The sequence below is a fragment of the Antechinus flavipes genome, chromosome 2 (assembly GCF_016432865.1).
Source record: "Antechinus flavipes isolate AdamAnt ecotype Samford, QLD, Australia chromosome 2, AdamAnt_v2, whole genome shotgun sequence".
NCBI lineage: Eukaryota > Metazoa > Chordata > Mammalia > Dasyuromorphia > Dasyuridae > Antechinus > Antechinus flavipes.
Window position 1 is genome coordinate 138,429,908 of NC_067399.1, and position 21,310 is coordinate 138,451,217.

Below are 21,310 nucleotides of genomic sequence, written 5' to 3' on the forward strand. Positions count from 1 at the left end.
CATAGAAAATTATACTTTTAAGAAAATTTAAGACACTGTGCTTTGTCAGCTTAAGCAACTCCTAAGAAGAAAATTCTCTCCACCTTTTTGGTCCCATTTAGGACTTACTAGATGACACCTACTGAATTTCTTGAGGCACTTAGAAATTAAATGTTTTGCTTAGGATTACCAAACTAATAGATGTAACAGGTAGAATTTGAATCCAGGATCCAATATTACCTACCAGCCACTTTTAAGTAAAATTAAATCATGTGTTTTATTGAGGAATTTACTGAAGTACAAGTCCTGGTCTTTCTGAATGTTTTTGCTTCTTAAATTTTTTTTTTAATTTGTGAATCCCTACACTTAATATGATTTCTTAATAAATCCTTGTTCTTCTCCTGTCCCCTTTCCTGGCCTTTTCTGAGTTTTTTTTTTTTTTTTTTCCTGCCTTCTTGACATATAATTAATAATAGTCACAGAAAGCAATACAATCCTGGAAGCACTTAAGGTGTTGGCATAAAAAATAAAATGGTAATATGATTTAAAAACATGGAAAAATCACTTTTGTGAGTTTAGGATTAGGAGGGCCACCTTTGGACAGGGTAATTAACTGCTTATCTTGTTCATCTGTAAAGTGAGGTTCCAGAAAATGTTGATTTGGGCCAGAGAGCAGCAAATGTAGATGAATATGATTACAAAGTGGGTCCTTTCCTGACTTGTAAAGGAAAAACTGCCTCTTTAGAGAAAGGTGACTTGGTACCCACTTGGGAAAGGTGGCCTGCCAAGCTTGGCCCAGAGGAGGAGAATAGCAGGTTAAGATGTATTGGACTGTGAATAATTTGGAGTGAACTAAAGCCATTTTTCAATGGCCAATTTGAACCAAAAAAATCTATTAGATACAATTTCAGTCTCTTGTTTTCTTTATTGAATTCTTTTTTTTTTCTCTGTGAACACTAAAATGCTGGATATTTTTTCTGCAGGATGAACAATTAAAGTCACATGAAACCAAGCTCAAGCAGATTTCCACAGAATTGGCTGAGCATCGTTCTTACCCACCTGATAAGAAAGTCAAAGCTAAGGAAATTGATGAATACAAACTGAAAGACCACTACCTGGAATTTGAGGTATGGGTGAATCATTGCACCTGTCCAAGAGACTAAACTGTCTATCTGTCCCTTCCTTTTCCTCTTCCCTCTCTCTTTCTTCCTCTCTCTTTCTGTGTCTCTCCTCTTTTTTCCATCCCTCTCTTTTTCTCCATGGAGTTTATCGGTTTAGGAAACTCTATGTTCATTGTACTATGTATTCATAAGCAGATACTACATATACATAAAATGTTTATTACAAAATATATAGCTTCAAGAAAGAAGAAAGCAGGTAGTCATGATGAAAGTCAGAATCCACACTTGACTCGTTTCCCCAGCAAGTAATTGGTCAACTCCATATAGCTCAATTCTTGACATGCTGGGGTTTTTACTATTTGATTCAAGACCCAGACCAGTTATCAGGAAGCATCCCTTACCTGGAGACTATTTATAAACTACTTGTCTGAGTGATGGGAAGGTGAGAAGAGTAGAATTCTTATATCTCTTCCCTAGGAAAATCAATCGTAGGAGATGTCAGAGATGAGTACAAGATTTCTAGGGCTCAAAATTACAAAATACCAGTGTTGAAAAGTTTCTAGAATTTTTGTGACTCTAGAGAAAAACGATTGTGGTACGTGAAAAAAAAAAAATAGTAGCTTTAAAATTAAAAGGGCTAGTGTGAAATCCTATCTCTAATGTACACTACCTTGGTCAAACTTCCCTGAGCCTATTTCTTCATTCTGTAAAAGGTAAAGGAAATTACTACCCATATAAATGAGCAAATATTTTCCAATCAGTATTCGTAAGGATGTTGTCATTTACTCAGGGTCACATAGCCAATCCTTAATTAGAATCTGAACTGAAATCCAGCTACTGACTGCAAAGTCATTTCTGTCTTCTATGTATTCTGCTGCTCATTAAGCTTTAAGTTTATTCCTATTAAATATCATGTTCTGGATCCTAACTCCCTCATCCAGTGTATTAGCCATCTTTATATCAGATTGGGTAATCATGTTATTGATAACCTTTATCAGAGTCATTGATAACATGGTAGAAATGGCACAGGACCAAGCATCAGTCTCTGGGATACTCCACCAAAGACCTCTTCCCTTCTGAATCTGATTCCGGGCATTTAGTCAATTTTGAATTGTCTTCGCTTCTCTCTATGTCCCATACCAATGTGGTCAGTCCCTCACCACATTGATCATTTTTCTTGATGCTCTCTGAACTTGAAGCATTCCTTTCCAGTTGGAAAAGTCATTCACTGGTCATATGGGACAGAAGGACTAATGCAGTAGTTCCCTAGGACAGCTTTGTCAACTAGCACTTCCATTCTGTCTGCAGGTAATTATGTATCAAGACAGCAAAAGGTCTGTCTTTACCCTCCAGATATTCAGGAAAGCCCTTGTCATCACGCAGTGCCCTTGACCATTCATTGGTTCCTTCTTTTGGCAAAGTCTGGGATTTGTGAAAGAATGAAAAATCCCCAAAGTTCGGCAGTTCTCTGCTTGTCCTAGGAGAAGAGGAGTTCACTAAAAGCAATCACAGTTCTTCACACTTCCAAAGGGGCTTTTGGCTACTCCACTTGATTTCACACATGTTAATTAACTTTTGCAACACTTCCCAGCACTCGGTTCACCTTCAGCATTTGATTCAAATGGATCACAGTTTTTCCCCAGGTTGCCATAAATGACTGAGACTATCCAAAGAACAATTGTTAGTTCATACTGATTCTCAGGAATGGAAATCCAAAAGGGTTTAGTATTTTAGTTTCTAGAAATTGACTTCACTTAAATCCTGCTACTTTTTCTAAAAACTGATTAAATTTTTTATCTTGTCAGTCTTTATAATTTTTACTGGTATATTTGAATATCTTCTATTAATTACAATCAAACTCTTCAAGATATTGTAATAGATCTATGGTGTTAATATAATTACAAACTAAACTCTCTTAGGATCATAGAGGATTTTAGAAACAAAAAGAAACAGGAGTTCAATTCCCTTAGATGTAGATGGGGAAATTAAGACCTAGCAAATGGAATATCCTGCTTAAGACTACAAAGGTGGTAATAGTTGAGTCAAGATTCCAACTAGACTCCTGATTCCAACAAAGTACCTTTTCTACTCACTTGCATTTTCTTATCCCATGTTCTGCAAAGAATTTGTAGGGGCATTTCCCACTTTTCTCTATTGGTATGTTTCCAGAAGTCTAATTGGGATATGAAGTTCTATAATGTGAATTTTACTGCCAATCTCTATTGACATTCCTGGAGGAAGCAATATGGTGTAATGGGGGAAAAAAGCATTGAATTTGAGGTTCAGAGATCTAAGGTCAAGTCCAAATTTTCCCAAAGAATCACTAAGATCAAAGGCCAATAATTGCTAGGTTCCTATTAGTGTGAACAATGAGTCCCCTGAAATGAAATTGAACTATACTGAGGATTTTCATTGTGTTGGAACCACGTAACCTTATTTTACATTTATAACTTCCAATAGTTTCAATTCCACCACTTCTGGGAATTTGTTATTATTTGCAGTAAGTGAGAGCTGGCTTTATTCAGTTCAGTTTTCTCCTTTGTTAAAATGAAACATCTTTCTGGCCTCTTGCATTTAGCTACTCCTTTTGTTCTTTGGCAAGGCTGGACCTGATGAAATTGCGCCAAGAGGGGTCATATTAGAACCAGTGAAAGTAAACAGTGAGAGTAGACTGATAATTTTCCGTTATAGCCCTATCCCATTTTTGTTTGGAAGTTTTTCCTTAAGTCTGAAAGAATAAGATCCAATGAGATAACATATGTGTATTCTGAATGTTCAAGTATTCAGTATGCTAATGTGAGCTAACTTCCTCAGCATTATTGTTATTAAAACTGCCTTTCTACCCCTTTTCCTTTGGTGCCCTGACATTCTGCTCTTTGGGTTAAGAAAATGAGACTAATTCCTTCTCCACCATATATACTTAACAGTAACTACTTCACAGAGCTGCCAGGTGGATGAGATGAGATGAATGAATGCAGATAAAACTTGTTGGAAATGTGAAGTACACTGTGCTATATGAGTGTAAGCTGTTTCTATGACAGATAATTTCTCTGAAGTTCTCCTCTGGTGCCATTTAAGATGCCAGGCCGATTCCCTTCTACCTGACTCTCCCATTAGCAATTTTAATTTGAGTTAGGGGGGCCCTCTAAGAAGAATGAAATGCTGTATTTTACAAGCATTCTTTCCTGAGCGGCTTTACAGTAAATAGACTGCCATGCCCCTGAAATAGAGAAATGCACAAGTGGACAGTTTCCCTACCAGAATCAAACATTTTAGAATACCGTTATGGTGTTAAAGATACCAAGAGAAACAGGCTGTGTGTAAAAGATTATGCTTATTTCTGTTTCAGGGCCCGGCAGCCCTAATAAAAAAGACTTCTTAGGCCACTTTATGTAAGTGCAGAGGCTACAGTGATAGCAGAACAGACAGTAAGTCAAGAGAAACTCCCAAATGCACAGTAAGTTCAGGACAGGATGATGGTCTTTTGTCTCCACTCCATAACCCTAGTGCACAGAAAGAAGCCTAAGAACTTGGAAAGGATTTTTTGTATATCAAGGCCCATCTGTTTATTTTACACTTGGAGAAATTAAATCCTAGAGATGAGGAATGCATTACCTGAGCTAGAGTTAACTGGCAAATCACAGATAATAATTGCTTTAAATATTCCAATCTGTAATTCTTTATAGTTTTTTATTTTATTTTAAAACTTATTTTATTTTATTTTTTATATTTTATTTTAAAAATATTAATAATGCTACTTTTAAACAACAAAACTACTTAAAATTTGTTTTATAGAGCTGGGTAAAAAAATAAATTCCTCTAGAATTCCAAGAGAATTAATGCGGGGGAAAAAAGGTGAAAGAAGGTGGCCTAGCATACTAGATTTCAAATTTTATTACAAAGAAGTAATCATCAAACCAATATTGTACTGTCTAAGAAATAGATGGGTGAATTAGTGGCATAGATTAGGTATACCATACTGTGCAGTAAATGATCATAGTGTTGGATGACCATAGTAATCTAGTGTTTGATAAATCAAAAGATCCAGATTTTTGAGACAAGCAATCACTATTTGACAAAAATTGCTTTAAAAAAAAAAAGTGGACTCAGATTCTTAAAAACTCCCTGTCTAGGGCAAGTCACTTAATCTCAATTGCCTCAGCAAAATAAAAAGTGGAAGGCAATTTGGAAGAAACTAAGTATAGACCCACATCTTACACCCTATACTGGGATAAGGTCAAAATGGGTACATATTTTAGACATAAAAGATATTTATAATAAGCAAATTAGAAGAGCAAGAGACCTGTTAGATTTATGGATAAGAGGAAAAATATGACCAAACAAGAGAGCTTCATGAGAAACAATAAGAATAATTTTGATTATATCAAATTAAAAGGGTTTTGCACAAACAAAACCAATGCAACCAAGGTGAAAAAGAAAGCAGGAAACAGGGGAGGAGAATTACAAGTTTCTCTAATAAAGGCCTCATTTCTCAAATATATAGAGAACTGAGTCAAATTTATAATAATATGAGGCATTTTCCAATTGATAAATGGTCAAAGAATATGAATAGGCAGTTTTTAGAATAAATCAAAGCTTATCTATAGTTATTTAAAAATACTCTAAATCACTTCATAAGAGAAATGCAAATTAAAATAATTCTGAGGTGCCATTTCATATGCTAGATTGGCTAATATGACAGAAAAGGAAAATGACAAAGAGAGGATGTGGAAAAATTGGTGTGCACTGTTGGCAGAGTTGTGAACTGATCCAACTATTCTGGAGATCAATAATGTGCATACCTTTTGACTCAACAATACCACTACTAGGTCTGTATCCCAAAAAGATCAAAGGAAAAGGAAAATGACCTGTATGTATAAAATTTCTGATGGCTGTTTTTGTGGTGGCAAAGAATTGGAAATTGAGGGCATGCCTTTTAATGACTAAACAAGTTGTGGTATATGACTATTAGGCAATTCTTTTGTGCTATAAGAAATGATGAGGAGAATGAGAAAAATACAAAAAATGAGGAGAAGGATGAGAAAGAAATTGGGAAAACTTATATGAGCCAGTGAAAAGTTGGTTCTGTTCACCAAGAGAACATTGTACACAGTAACAGCAATGTTGTAATGACTTCCTGCAAATGACAGCTTTTCTTAGTAAAACCATGATCCAAGAAAACTCTGAAAGACTCATGATAAAAAATGTCACATATTTCTAGAGAAAGAACTGATGGAGTCTGAGTGCAAATTAAAGCTTATTTTTTTCACTTTATTTTTTTTACTGTGATATGGCTAACATGGAAATATGCTTTCATGATTTCATATGTATAATTAATATTACATTTCTTGCCTTCACAGTGAGCAGAGAAGGGATGAAAGGGAGAGAGAAAATTCCAGATTAAAAACCATTTTTTTAAAAAAAATTTTGAAATAAATGACAGTTTAAAAAAGGCAGAGGGGGAGAGAAACACTCCTTTAGATAATACTTTACTTTTTAAAAAAATTTAAGTGCTTTATTAAAAACTATTACTTTTGAACTTAAATTAACTCCAGCGCATAGTTTCACATAGAGTTTTTCAGTTATGAAAACTGTCAGCTCACAATAGAAATTTTTTATCTACCCATTTGTATTCACTTTTCTTATATTATGGTTATAATTAGGTTAGATTGTTGTTCTGTCTGTACTTTATTTCATTTTGAACCATTCTCAGATTTTTGGGGAGGATGTCATCCTCATATTTATGAGGTCTTAAATTGTGTTGTAGTGGTTTATTACATGTTAAGTACTTTTTTTTTTTTTAAGGGAAAAAGGGAGTTACAATTATATAAAATGCTGCTATGAAAATCTTTAAATCAATAGCTCTTTTTTGTCTGTTTTTGATGACATTTTCAAGATGCATTCCCAAGGTAGAATTAATGAATCAAAAGGAAGGACTATCTTTTGTAAATTTTGCTGCTTCTTTCCAAGTATCTTTGAAAGAATTATACCAGTTTTCAGTTCCAGGAATAGTGAGTGAATGAATGTAGAGATTCATGTTCTCCTCCTCCCCCCCCCCCCCCCCCCCCCCTGTTCAGAAATGCTTGTAATTTTTTTTATCCCCAGGTAAGGAAGGAAAAATTATCATTTTAATATAATAATGAATTGTTAATAATAACCTCAGTGGTCATCCTGCCATAAAATTCTTAAAATTGCAATAATAATATAATAGCTCCCATCTGTAGAATATTTTGTGGTTCGCAAGAATTTTATATATATAAGCAGAAATTTGCCTGAGATCACACTCATTTCATAGGGGACAGAGCCAGGATTCAGCATCATGAATTAAATACCAGCTTTGTTCATTCATTCATCAGTCAGTAATTGTCATCGGTTGTTCTTTCAACAATTGTATTGCACAACTGCATAATGTGTAATTACAAAAATGTGCAAGATATTGTTTGAAACCACTGGGAGAAATTCAAAGGTAAATCTTCATAAAAATTCCCTATATTCTCTATGCCTTCTAGACATGACTGTGAATACTATCAGAAGAGAAAGCAAAGAAAATGACTTTTTGTCTAGGTGTTTTAAAAAATGGAACAGTTTCATGCAGAGCAGTATTCCTTACTCTAACAGGGCTGTTTGATAAATCCAGCAGAGAAAACTCTATGGTCTGTCACGGTGTCAATTTTGCCTTAAAAAATTGAGATGGCTACCTACCCCATATGTATCTGATGTAAGAAAATAAGATCTGGTAGTAGCCTAGCTCTTTTTTATTAAAAAAAAAAAAATAGGTACTCAACTTGTGCTCATCAACATTTGTAATAAAAGCATTTGTAGTTCTGAAAACAGAAGGGGACATCAGAAATCAGCTAATTCACCCTACAGTGCTATCCGCATGACTGATTATGAAGGATGGGCCAGAGTGAAGAGTCAGTAATAATTCTGAGATTGGGAATTTGTATGACTGAACAGAAATTAGTGAAGGCTAATAACTTACCTAAACATCTTTATTTATGCTATGACCATCCCAATTCTGTTCTTCTTCACCTCTTGCCTGAACTATTGCAGTAGCTTTCTACTGGGTCTCTCTATATAGTCTTTTCCTTCTCTAATCCATTCTCCATATGACTGTCACATTATATGTCTGATATTGTCACTCCACGCTCAAAAATCTTCTATGGTTCTCCATTGCCTCTAGGAAAAGTACCTACTTTGTGCTAGATATACAAGTACAAATACAAGTCCAAAATTCTTGCTCTGTGAAACTAATATTCTGTTGGAGTGATAGAATATATGGGTTGATCATATCATTATTCTCAAACACAAACATAACTTATGAGCATCCTCATCATGTAGAAATTAATCAAGTAAAATTATTCCCATTTGACAGAGAAAAGGTATCATTCAGTAATTTTTCTGTCCAAACACATCCAAACCTTTGTTACCCCATTTAACTAGCAAAGATACTGAAATGGTTTGCCATTTCCTCTTCTAGGTTATTATACTTGAGGAAAACAGGGTTAAATGACTTGTCCAAAGTCACACAGCTAATAAGTGTCTGAGACTGGATTTGACCTCAAGAAGATGAGGCTTTCTGACTCTGGGCCCAGCAGCCTGTCTACTGCACTACCTAGCTGTCCCTGAGATAGAGTCATATGGTAGAAAGAATTTTGTTCTTTCTAATTCTGGCCCAGCCACAAGTTTGGTGACCTAGCACCTTAGAACTATTCTTCTCTCAAAGTCTCTATCTTTAAGTCTGTAAAAAGGAAGGGGATAGATCAGATGATTGCTAGTGTCCCCTTGAGCTCTAAAATCTTCTTATTCTATAAAACAGATATTGACTGCCACATTAAAAATAGTGAGAAAACCTTCAAAAAGTGTCACAGAATCATTGGTTACAGACACTATTGTAACCATTAGGAAATATGGTGAAGATTTGGGGAGAGGTGAAAAACATAGATATTAATATAATTGAAACTTGTTAATATCAAAGAATTAACTACATTGCAGAGGAAGACCCATGGAGATACACCTGGCTCCTTTATCAGCATCAGCACCATTAGGAAGGTCACAGAATATATTGGTGGTTTGGGGGGCTTGAGGGGTGGGCCTGGGGAGTGGTTCAAGTCCAAAAAAAATGATTAAAAAGGCAATCACCTCATCTCTTTTAGGCAATAGAACCATCTGCCTTTTAAGCTGTATAAAAAATGACTTGAGCAATGGGTATTTTACATGTGAAAATGAGAAATGTGATAACAGCTCAGCATGGAAGAGTTTTCCATAGGTTGTGTGCAAGGAGCTCGTTCTCTCTGGGCTTTCCTGGGCATAGGGATGTCATGGCAGTGTTTTCTATTCTTACATGGATGGAGGCGCTGTCTTCTTTGGGTAGGCAGGTCTGAGAGGGAGTTGAAGAAGAAGCCGAGACAGCTTGGGTGCTCTAGGGAATCTTTGCTGTGAGGAAAATGTGCATGTCATCTAAAATAGTCTGTACAGCTGGAATGCACCTGCTGTCCTGTGGCTTGGAGTGGAAGCTGTTAGCTAACACTATAAATACTATTGATTACCCTAAACACAATAAAATAGCCAATTTACAAATACCAGGTGGCTGAATTGGCTATACTTTTTTTTTTTTTTTTTAGCAAATTCTGTTTTTTTGTGGCCATTTTTGTGCCATGGAATAACTGAATTTCTTATTTTATACCATCTTGTGTCCATTTCAACAATATTTTAAAAGCACTTACTTACATTTAAGGCACTAAAGCTATTACATAAAAAAATGTAATATTCTCTGTCCTCAAAGAACTTACCTTCTACTAGGGAGACACATGTATGCCTATGTGATATAATGTAAATAAATTTCCATTTATGTAGTGGTCATAAGTGATCACATCTTTAAATGGAGCTGTGTGAAGGTAATCTCAGCACCATACCAAATTCCACGAGGTTTAGAGTTCTCTAGAACTTTGCTATCATTACCTTCAACTTAGAAGTTTTGAGGAAAAAAAATGAATTCCTTATGTATTTCCTAATAGAAAAATAGGGACAGGGAAAAATGTTGTTTACTCCATGAAAAGTTAGTAATAGGCATCCTAGAGAAAGCCACATATCTAACCCTGCAGCCCAACGCCCTCTCTTTTTTACAAAGCCCATTCCAAAGGTCATTGTATATGTAGGTCTAAAGGAGATGCTAAATGCTATATTTCTGAGAAAGGCCAAGGAGGCTGTAGGCCAGCACTGCTTTCAGAATTTAACTCCCAGTTGAAAATCGATAGCATTTCTTACATTGAATTTTGTATCACATAAAGAAAAAAAGGATTTAAGAAACCGAATTGTAATCTGCAGATAAATACATATGTATCTGTAGGAAAAGGGAACCTATCAACAATATTTCTTCTACCAGTTCTGAATGAAATGAGGAAGGCTGGCCCTTTGTGTAGTCAGAGTAGGCAGCCACTTTTGTACTATGACTGGAGGGTCACTGAAGTTTCTTCCTACTCAAAAAAATCCCTCCTGACCAACTTGCCACATACTGTAAACTCTTATCATTTGTATTATGGTGCTGTTTCTCTGCAAAGGACCTATAAAAATGTAAGTGAAATAAGGAGGCAAGATATTGTGAGAGTCATGAGACCTGAGTTGAAATCACAGTTCTGTCCCTAATTTTCTGGGGGAAGCAACTTTCCCCATCTGACACCTATGGCTTTGAAATCAATGATATGTGAAATGGGTGCACAAGTTAAATCTCACTAATATGAGAAAGAAATTAGCTCCTGACTTGTTATGTGGGATTCTTTTGGTCAAGCTTTTTAATTGTCAACGCTAAATTATTATCTTCACAAATTCAGACTCTTAGAGAGAAAGGACCTCATAAACAATCCAGTTTCATCCCTATCTTAAGCAGGAATTTCTACTATAGTATTCCTAACAGAAGACCATAACAAACTGGGCTTACGGACATTCAAGAGAATCCATTCCACTTTTGTATAACTCTGATGGTCATGCATCTGAGATCTCTCAATCACTTCTGCCTCTGTTCTTCTCCTGAGGCAAAAAAAAGTCCAATATTTTTCCCACATCACATACCCCTGGTTTTTTCTCCTTTGGACTAAACATCTTTGTTCCTTTAAATGATCCTTGTAATACTTAGTCTTCAATGCTCTCACCAACCTATTTGTTTTTTTTTGTTTGTTTGTTTTGTTTTGTTTTTTTCAGGAAGCTCCCTAGTTCTTCAGGTGGCACTAAAATGTGGCACTCAAAAGAACAAAAGCAGGGGTTCTTAATTCTTGTGTGTAGTATTGATTCCTTTGCCAGTCAGAGGAAGCCATCTCAGAATGATATTTTTAAATATATGAAGAATACTACATTTCATTTAACTCTTAGTAAGAATAAAGATATACTTGTTTTTTTTTTTTTTCATTCAAATTCACTGACCTCCTCTCTCTCCCTCCCCCCAAAATCTATCAAAGACTTAAAATTATTGGCTATGGAGGTCCCTTATTTGGATATTACTTTAGCTTTTTGAATGATCAATTCTTTCCCTGTTGAGTTTGATTCTACTAAACCCTTACTTTACATAATATGGACGTTTTCAGGCTGTTTCTCTCCCATCTTATATTTGTATTTGTTTGCTTTTAAATTCAAGTGTAGAACTTTTTATCATACAACCAACTACAGAACAGTGTGTCAACATTCTATCTGGACTGCCTCATCTATTTTCTTAAGCATATTAGCTCCTTTCTGCCTATTTTCAAAAAGCCAAGTTGTATATCTAGAACATGGATTTTGGCAAGTCATTTACTATATCTGACATGAGAAATAGAGATGTTTTTGTCAACTCGGGCACTGGAATTCTACATTTTGTATCTTTCCCAAAATTATTCAGTGGTTTTACATTGGAACCTGCTTTCAAAATGAAAATATATCTGAAAAGAGGAGAGAATTAAAACACCACAATGGTTTTTTGCTGTAACTGCTCTAAAAGCAGAATTCATTTTAAGAGTAGAAATTGATTTTGCCATAAGCTTTTGCCTGAAGCCCATGATACAGTGTTTACCTGTTGTTCATCATTATGACTCAGATCTTAAATGCCTAAGGTTATCTCAGTGGGCATCTCCATAGTTAAGGCTGACTTTGGGCAATGTTTTGAAATAAAAGTGGCCTGTCTTTGGTGTCCTTCTAATTTCCATATTTGTGCCATTCTCCCTACCCTATTTGTACTGTTCTATCGCTCAGAAACTGTTCTATGTCCTATTTCTATAGAACTCTCAGAAAACTTATCAACCAATACCAATTTGACTTTGTTTTTCACTGATAAAGCTATTAACTTTAAAAGGATATTTTCTCTTTCAGAGGTATTCACAAAGACCAAAAATTTTTCAGGACTAAAGCATTAAATCTCTAGCAATGGCATTTTAGGAATCATAAATGACTAAGAGGAAAGGTATTGTTAGAGGGATAGGAGTGCGAGCCTATGGAACCGCTAAATTCCCACCCTGTATGTGGCGAAGCTGGGAATCAGAAAGCAACCTTAGTCTTGGTGCTGAATTTGTGATTCTTTATTACCAATTTGAGCACCATGCTTTGGGGGATCCTTGACCTCATCAGTGTGGGATTTCATCATCCATCAATAATCTCATTCTCTGTGATAATTTTTCATGCCTTTCCACAGATTCTATGTAGAAGATCTACCAAATACACTAGAGGCTTACTGACATCTTTTAGTGCCTCCCAGATACCACTAAAATTCTATATGATCCACCCATCTTCTTTTCTGCTCATGCATATAATAAATGATATCTTTTTTATGATATTTATTCTTTGGGAAAAATCATGGCATTTTCTTTTTCATAGTCCTATAGAAGTATGCTGAGAGTTATAGATAAAGGCTTTTGTGTTGGATAATCTCTGAAAACCCAGTTCAGTTTACAAAATAAAATGCAATCTGCACAATCCAAGTCAATTCAACAAGCATTAATTTAGGTGTATGGGACACCTAGGTGGTATAGTAGATAAAGAGTTCAGGATCCGGAGTTAGACTCATCTTCTTGAGTTCAAATTTAGCCTCCGATCCTTGCTAGCTGTGTGACGTATTTGCTTCCATTTCTTCATCTGTAAAATGATCCAGAGAAGAAAATAGCAAATTATACCAGTATCTTGCTAAGAAAATGGAGTCATGAAGAGTCAGACCCAATTGAAAATGACTAAACAATAACAAGGCAGTATGCTAGACAGTGTTAGACAATAAAGACAAAACTCAAATAATTTGTAATGTAAAAAACTTAGATTTTGTCTCTTATTATTTTACTTTTCATCCACTCAATTCTAAGACCAGACATTTATGATTGATTCTAATTAATCCATTCAGTGGCAGCTTTTTTAGTTTGCATGGGATTCATTCTTCATTCGTTTTTGTCCTATGTGGGTTTTGGAGATGATTATTCTTTACTAGCTGTAGATCTCATTCTGGAGACACTCTGGTGTTCCCATGCCTAGTGCAATCAGTATGATGTCATCTGCAAATAACTTTTAGGAAAAGAAAGATAAAAAAGAAAAAGAGGAGACAGCATTGTACTATGGAAAGAATATTGATTTTAAACCAAAGGTTCTTAGCCTTTTTTGTGTGTGTCATAGTACACTTCCAAAGGGAAGTCTTTTGGAAGTCTAAAATCTGTAGAGTCTTACTCAGAAAATTTTGAAATGCATAAAATAAAGTATATAAGATTACAAAGGAAACCACTTATATTAAAATGCAATTAAAAAAGAAACATTTGAAAAATGTTGAAAGACCCCAAAGTTAAGAATTCTTACTTTAGAGTTATGGATCAAGGTTAAAAACTTATCTCTGACACTACGTGTGACCTTGGGCAAGTAAGTCACATTAACTTCACTCAGTTTTCTCCTCTGATAAATGTGAATATTGAACTAGCTGCCTTCTGAAGCACCTTCTGACTCTAAATTTATAATCTGATAGTCCTCCCTACCTCACTATCTATAGGGAATTCTTTTTCTTTGGGAATTTGTTCAGGATGTCCTCCACAACAGTGTGAAACATTTCTTGCAGTTCTCAATCTTGATAATTAAAGAATTGAACAAAACAGTGGTAGCATCTATAAAGAAACCTTGGATGATCTTAACACCAGCATTGACAAGTACTCATTGAAAGAAAGACTTTAAGAGAGTGTACAAACTCAATCAAGTCATTTTGGACTCAAGATTTCTCAGAAAAATGGGAGCCCAAGATTTGGTCTGCCATAAAAGAAAATCTCCTGTAAAAATACCTATTTGTCCTTTTCTGTATTTTTGTGAAGGAGGTTATCAAGACATGTATAAACTGTTCTTATAAAGATTTTATTCTAGACCTCTTGTTTGGTTAATAATTGTAATTATTGGGAATCTTTCCCTCTTTAAGATATCTTGAAAATCTATCCATTAGCCCTTATTTTTTCTATACATATTTGTTTAGTTCTAGTTGTTCTTCCCACTTTTGCCTTCTGAAATCACACTTACATTTTTTCTTGTAATAATTACTCACACTTATAGCATGAGTAAACAAAGTATCTTTGTGAGGGAAAGGCATTAGTAACATGCTTGTATGATTATAACTGAAACAACGCTCTGATTCAAACCCTATTATTTCTAAGGATAGTGGACCACTCTGTTCTGCTTCTGTAATTATTTTTGTACCTACCATAGTCATCTTCATCCAGATTTGATAGGGGAAGTAGTGACTTTTCAGGCAGCCCATTTTGGTAAGGCTACCGACCAAGAGCTAGTATTAAAATTGCTACTGAAACAGTCTCTACTGAGATTGGGAGAGGAGAAAATTTCTTCCATGAAATTTGCTAGATAGCTACAGACATAAATTCAAAATTAAATGTACAGTTTATTCAGAGAGCTGCTGTTGTTTTCTGAGTGGGAAAGGAAATAAAAAACTTTGAGATTTGAGATTTGACTTGTAAGCAGCTTAACCTTTAGGAAATCTTAATGTTTTTATTAAATTAAAATGTGTAAGGGAAGGATAAGTACTACACAACTGTATTTTCTGCATCATCCCACAAAATGCCAAGTAAAGATGATCTGCCACTGTAACTTGTATAAGCCAGGGGTTTTTAAAGTCCTTTTTCTCCTCTACACAAAGCCCCAGAAATACTTAGGCAGTCTGTCCATTTGTATAACTAAGAGCCACTAGCTTTATTCTTATTTTGTTGCCAGATGGCTTTTTTAACATGCTTTGTTTTGAAAGGGAAGAAAAAAAGAAAAGGAAAAATTCCAGATATTTATTCTAGATTTGATTTAGAGTAGGGACTACAGGCAAACGAGAAGTAGGAATAATTCAAAATTGCCAGAGGTGTTTAATTGTCATTTGGCCTGCTACTTTCTTTTTCATGTAACAAAGGTCAAAAAGACTGCTTTTTACCTCATGTGAAATTTTTTTAAAGGTCTAAGGTTCAGGAAACAATTTGATGGTTCCATCAAATACACTCACATTTACTTATGGATGTCATTAAACTCACTTTAAAAAAAACAACAAACATTTCCTCCTCCTTTTTCTTCTTTGTTGTGTAACCCCTGTAACCATTTGATCTAATGTTGTCTAAAAAGAAGACTCAAATGAGATGTAACACAAACTGCCACTTGTTAATCCTATTTGACAGTGCATTTTAGTCTTCATTCCTCCTGGGTATAAAGAGTAGATGTTTGTGCTGCATATTTGATGAGATAGTTGCCTTTCCCCATTGGTTTATAAAATATTTATCGAGAATCTGTTTTGCCAAATAGACTTAGCACAGATTTGGAAAGGATACTCTTAATCTCAAGAAAGAAGTCTATGTCAATGAAAGATGAAAACCTGGAAGTAATTGAGTCATTAGTCAATTTTGTCATTGGTTTCCTTTGGGACAGCTAGAGTGGTATGTGTGAAAGTATTACAGGAATGTGTCATACATTGGGAGAGAATTTAAAGCATAAATCTTGCTGGTTAGGTAGAGAGAGAATACTCTAATCAAGTAAAGCAGTTTATAGATGGTAGACAGAAGAAGGAAATAGGGAGTAAGTATAAAGTTATATTTCAAGATGTCAAGACCTCCGAGATTTTTTTTTGATGTATTTTTTTTTTTTTTTTAAGAATAAGTGCATTGACAAAATTCCTATTCCCAGTGTTAGTACCTAAGGAAAAGCATTAAAGTTGCAGATTGAGCCTCATGTTACATTTGCTTCTACAAAGAGTAGGAAATGTTAAGGATCAGGAGTCAAATAAGAACTCAAGTAAACACATAGATCTAATCCTTCTGCCTGCCCTAGATTCTTATTAACAAAATATTTGGGTCTGAGAGGGATAAACAGCAGTATTTTTATTTTTTTTTATTTTTTAGCATGCATAACATCACAGCTCTTGGCTTTGGGTGAAACCATATCCATCTAAGGATATTTTTCTGTCTTTTGTGCTTATTTCTCCATTCTGGGAGCACTCATATCTCTGTTATGGGAGAATGGAGTCCCATATGAAAGGGCTGACTTTTTAGGGTTCCTTCATACCCTAGAATTCTCAGACTACAAAGAAATGAAGTTGACTTTTCTTTTAACTTATTATATGAATAATAACAACAACATAATAGGTCCTATTTCTAAAGTGCTTTTATGTTTACAGAGTGCCATATTTAGGCATCCAAACAGTGTAATGAGATTGATTCTGCAAGTGTGATTATCCTTATTTTTTCAAATGAGGAAATGATCTCAAGGAAACTGAGTGATTTGCCCTTGATCCACCTAGTAACCTTATTGGAGTCAGTATTCAGAGCCATAGCTTTTTGATGTCAAATCCGGCATTCTGAGTATTAAATGCCCCATACAAATGAGAAGTTTCTCCGTGTTGCTCAAGAAGCAGACCATATTACTTTATTAACAGATGTTGGAAAGAGAGAGCTAGCAGTCTTCTCTTTGTCTGTGTTCTTGTTCTTATTTGGTGCTTTGGCTTGAGTATACAATTCTGTTAAGTAATGTGAGTGTGTATTTTTTGAGCCCTGTCAGCCATCTGGCTTTGAATATTATTCTCAGACAAAAAGGGTTATCATTGTTATGGTTTATTATTTGTTGAGTGCCAAATGCAGACTTCATGCTGTTTCGAAATGACAAAAATAATGTCATCCACCGTATGGAGTTTAAACTCTAGGCACAGAATGCAAGGATTTATCTAAAGGGGGCCATCAGCCTGCTGTAATCACATTGCAGTAGAGACTTTAATTTTCCAATTATACCTTGGAATGATATATGAGGAACTGACAGCAGCGCCATCACAGATCTATAACCACTACTGATTGTTACCTTGAAACATACCCTTTTTGCTAGAAGGGCACATTTGAAGACCATTCTCTATGTCAGAAAGACACTAAGATGAGACATCATGAAAACTCCCATGGAAAAAATGCCGTGCTTACTTCATTATTAAGTTTAGTTAGAGGTAAAAACTCTCACTTTGTTTTCCTACTACACATGAAGTGCTTGAGGGCCAAGGTGGTACAAGTGAATGGATTATTAACTTTGGGATTAGGAAAACCAGGTTTCTAAACACCTCTCCCCTCCTCCCCCCCCCCCCCCCCATCACTTAATTTCTCTCTGCCCCCAAGCAACTTCCCAACATACTTATACGGAACATAGAGGGAGTTTTCCTATTGGGGAAAGTCTTTATGCCAGTAAAATCATGGGTCTAAAACCACACCCAAAAAGCCCATATGAAAATGTATTTTCTTTTAAGATCTGAATGGATCTTCAAGAACATTTCATGGAATGATTTTGGCCTCTGCATGGAGGAAAAAAAGACAGAGGTAACAAAAGAAGTGTGTCACAGTGCCCCGTGTGTAAAAGGGTCCTCTCTCTAACAGTCAGCAAGCCTTGGTGAGATTCCGGCGCCCGGGTGGGGGTGCTTGGGATACAGATGCGGAAGCCTTCCCCAGGGAGACTTCGGCCCTCTTCGGGAGGCCGCCTCGCCGCCCCGGGGCCCAGGGGGAGGGGGTCGGCAGAGGCGGGAGGGGAGGGGAGGGGGCGGCTTCCTGGAGGGCGCGGGCGGGCCAGCGCCCACGGGGGAGCGGCCTTCGGCCTGGGTGTGAGGCCGGGCCAGCCAGAGTAGGAACGAATCGGGCTGTGCCGAGCCACCAGCAGCCCGCGCGCTCCGTCCGTGGGCCTCCTTGGTGAGCTGAGCCTGTGCGGGGGTGGCGGAGAGAGTGAGGCCCCCCCTCCCGTGTGCGTGCCGCCCGGGCCTCCGTGACAGCCGGGCCACTGCTGCTGCCCCACAAGGGTTACACGCGGCCGGTCTCCCTGCCCAGGGCCCTGGCCTGAGCTCCCGGAAAGCCGCGTCTCTGAACGAATAATCCCCGGCTTCCCCGGCTTCAAGAGCCCGCTGGGCTGACTTATCATAGCGTAGTGAGATTGAGCCTCGGACAGCTTTATCTATTTGGCCTTTACCAACTACTGGACTAATAGGCCCCAGAAGCTCCCACCCCCCTCGTGGCGCCCGCAGTGCAGGAACCTGCCTTCTACTCGTGGTGCCTCCTTGCGGACTTAAAGGGTGAGCCGAATTCCGGTCCCTCGGTGAGCCGGTCCATGCCGGTCCTGTCTGCGCCTGCAGAGTTCCTGCGCTTCAGGCATTTCCCCTTAGTCATTTTCGCTAAAACAGTCCTTTTTTTAAAGCGTGGAGGGGAGCCACAAGGGTAAATTCTTATAATTTTAAAAGGTGTTGGAGTTGGGTGAATGAGGAGAAAGATGTCTGACAATAGAGTTGGAATGTTCAGGAACTGGTACCTAACAAGGGTTTCTGAACGTTTTTACACACACACATACACACGTTTATCCCTGTGTTTAAAGTTCAGTGATGAGTGTTCCCAAATCTAACCCGATTTTAGGAGCGTAGACTTAGCACTTCATTAGTCCGGTCTGCTCATTTTTTAAATAAGGAAACTGAGGTCCACAGAAGTTAACTGACTTAGAGATGAATTCAGGTCTTGTGATACAAGTTTAATGCTCGCCATTTCCCTCCAGACCTTTACAAGTCTTTGTGGCTGGTACCAATGGAAGAGAAGATCTCAACCCCCTCCACTACATGCAACCCTGAGTTACAGAAGAGAATGCGTTCCCTCTCACTGGGCACCTTCGAACAGAAGATGCATCATTGTTTGTCATGAGTGAGGGGTTTTCCCCATTCAGATCTGGGTCATGTCCAGAAGCCTTCAGTTTCTGTAGGCACAATAGATGAAACAATGGGTTTAGAATTGAAAGACTTAAGTTCAAATCTTGTAATGTTCTCTGGTTCAGTTTTCTTGGGGTCTCTGGGAGCAGCCTTCGTTTCAGTTCAGCAGTCACCAGAAGAGTAGCCAGGGCTTAAAGTCCAAATCCTTTATTATCTCTTTGCCTGGGGCTGGGCAGCTTTCTGGAGAGCCTTTCAGTCTGGCCTTGGGCTTAGTGAGGGAAGTGCAGGAGGCCAGGCAGCCACCAGGAATTGAATTTCTCCCCTTGGTTCAGAGAGCTTAAGCTCCTGCCTCCAGTCCTTTGTCTTCTCTGCCTCTCTGAATCTCTCAGTCAACCTAGCTGAGGCTCCCAGCATATGTACTCTACACTGAGTATAAACCAATCATTATATCACTAGGAAACCATTATTTGTTGTAGGATTAAATCAATCATACTGAACCATGCTAAACTAGATTACCATTTTCTCCTCAATTCCACTTAGTACCTTGTAAGGATCCTTGTCTCAGGGTCAGAGTTCTGGCCCATAACAAAATCTAGTCCAAAACACTTTTTGTCTGCCTCAATTTCCTCAGTTGTAAAATGGAGATAATAATAGCATTTACCTCCTAGGGTTGTTGTGAAAATTAAAAGAGATATTATTTGTTAAGATTTTATTTAACATAGTGCCTGGTATATAGTAGGCATTTAATAAATACTTATTTCACCTCCTTTTTGACATTTTAATTATCTTTTCTGTGCTTCAAATTCCTTTGCTTTAAAATGAGAGGATCATCTAGTCACAATTCATCAGGTCTACTAATGATTGCCCACCTACTTTCCAGAATTGTTTTGGAGGTCAAATGGAATAATGGATGGGAAAGCATCTTTTGAAAATATAAAGCCACTTTTTTCACTATTCTTATGATTAAATCATAAAAGTTGTGGCCAATAATGGAAAGGGCATTCATATCTCTATTGGACTTTATTTGATGTTTTAGTTCACACTTACTAGCTATGAATCTTGGGAAATCACTTAAACTTAATGTGTTTGTTTTTTTAAACTATCCCATTGAATGTTGAACATCACTCTAACTTTCAGGTTAATTTAGGATATCTGACAGTACAGATCTACTAAAACATGTAAGATTTGTTATATCAACTCTTGAAATATATTTTACAAATTTACCATCTTCTTCTCCCTTGACTAATTAAGTGCCTACTGCTACCTTCTTCTCCTTTGACTTATGTGCCATCTCACTCAGTCAAACATCTATTAAGTGCTTACTATGTTCCAATCCTTTCTTCTCTTGGAAAACAAAGAAAAGAAGATAGTCTCTGTTCTCAAGGAGTTGAGATTCTTAATGATGAAAACAATATTCAAACAACTTATGTGTAAGTCAGATAAATACAAGATAAATTGCAGTTCACTAAACTTTAGTTCTTAAACTCTGCCACTGATTTGATGAGGGGGAGAGGCTGCATTCAAAACCTTTCTTGATTAAGTCAGAAAAGAATATTTCTACTTTAGCTACCAATCTTCAAATGAGGCAAATGGAAAACAATGTGGAAAACTCCTCAACTCTGCTCTCTCTCTGTTCCTTCTCAATTCCTTTGTTGAAGTGTGTTATTATAAGAGCCAATTTTCTAGCAGGCCTCCTAGAATTCAAAGAAGTCATAGTGTAGGAGCCCTATAGATTTAAGTGAGTCTGCAGCCTCCTAGAAAACATGGTCTGAATCCCATATTCAAATACATGGCTCTGCCAGCATTAAAAAAGGGATTGGTTTTTTCCCCAGCATGAATGTGTGGAAAAGGCAATGTGGAATCTAGTTTGAAGACACATAGCAGAGTCTGCTTACAAACCTTCTTTATAACCTGTAGAGCATATACAACACTGCTATTTATATGAATGCAACAAAGCCAAGTAGATTTTCTTGCTTTGGTACATTTTGTGATAACCTCACCTCCTCTTATCCCTGGTTCTCATTTTTTTCTTTTTTCCTTTTACTCC

At 36.8% G+C, this 21,310-nt stretch overlaps 1 protein-coding gene across 3 annotated transcripts in view; it reads left to right on the forward strand.

The window, feature by feature from the left end:
- Window positions 1–21,310, forward strand: part of PSD3 (pleckstrin and Sec7 domain containing 3) — a 435,130-nt gene that overhangs the window by 402,499 nt on the left and 11,321 nt on the right. For all 3 annotated transcript variants that reach the window (XM_051975647.1, XM_051975652.1, XM_051975653.1), the window contains one exon: window positions 963–1,106. In XM_051975647.1, coding sequence (XP_051831607.1) covers window positions 963–1,106 — 144 coding nt within the window. The remainder of the gene's footprint in view (window positions 1–962; window positions 1,107–21,310) is intronic.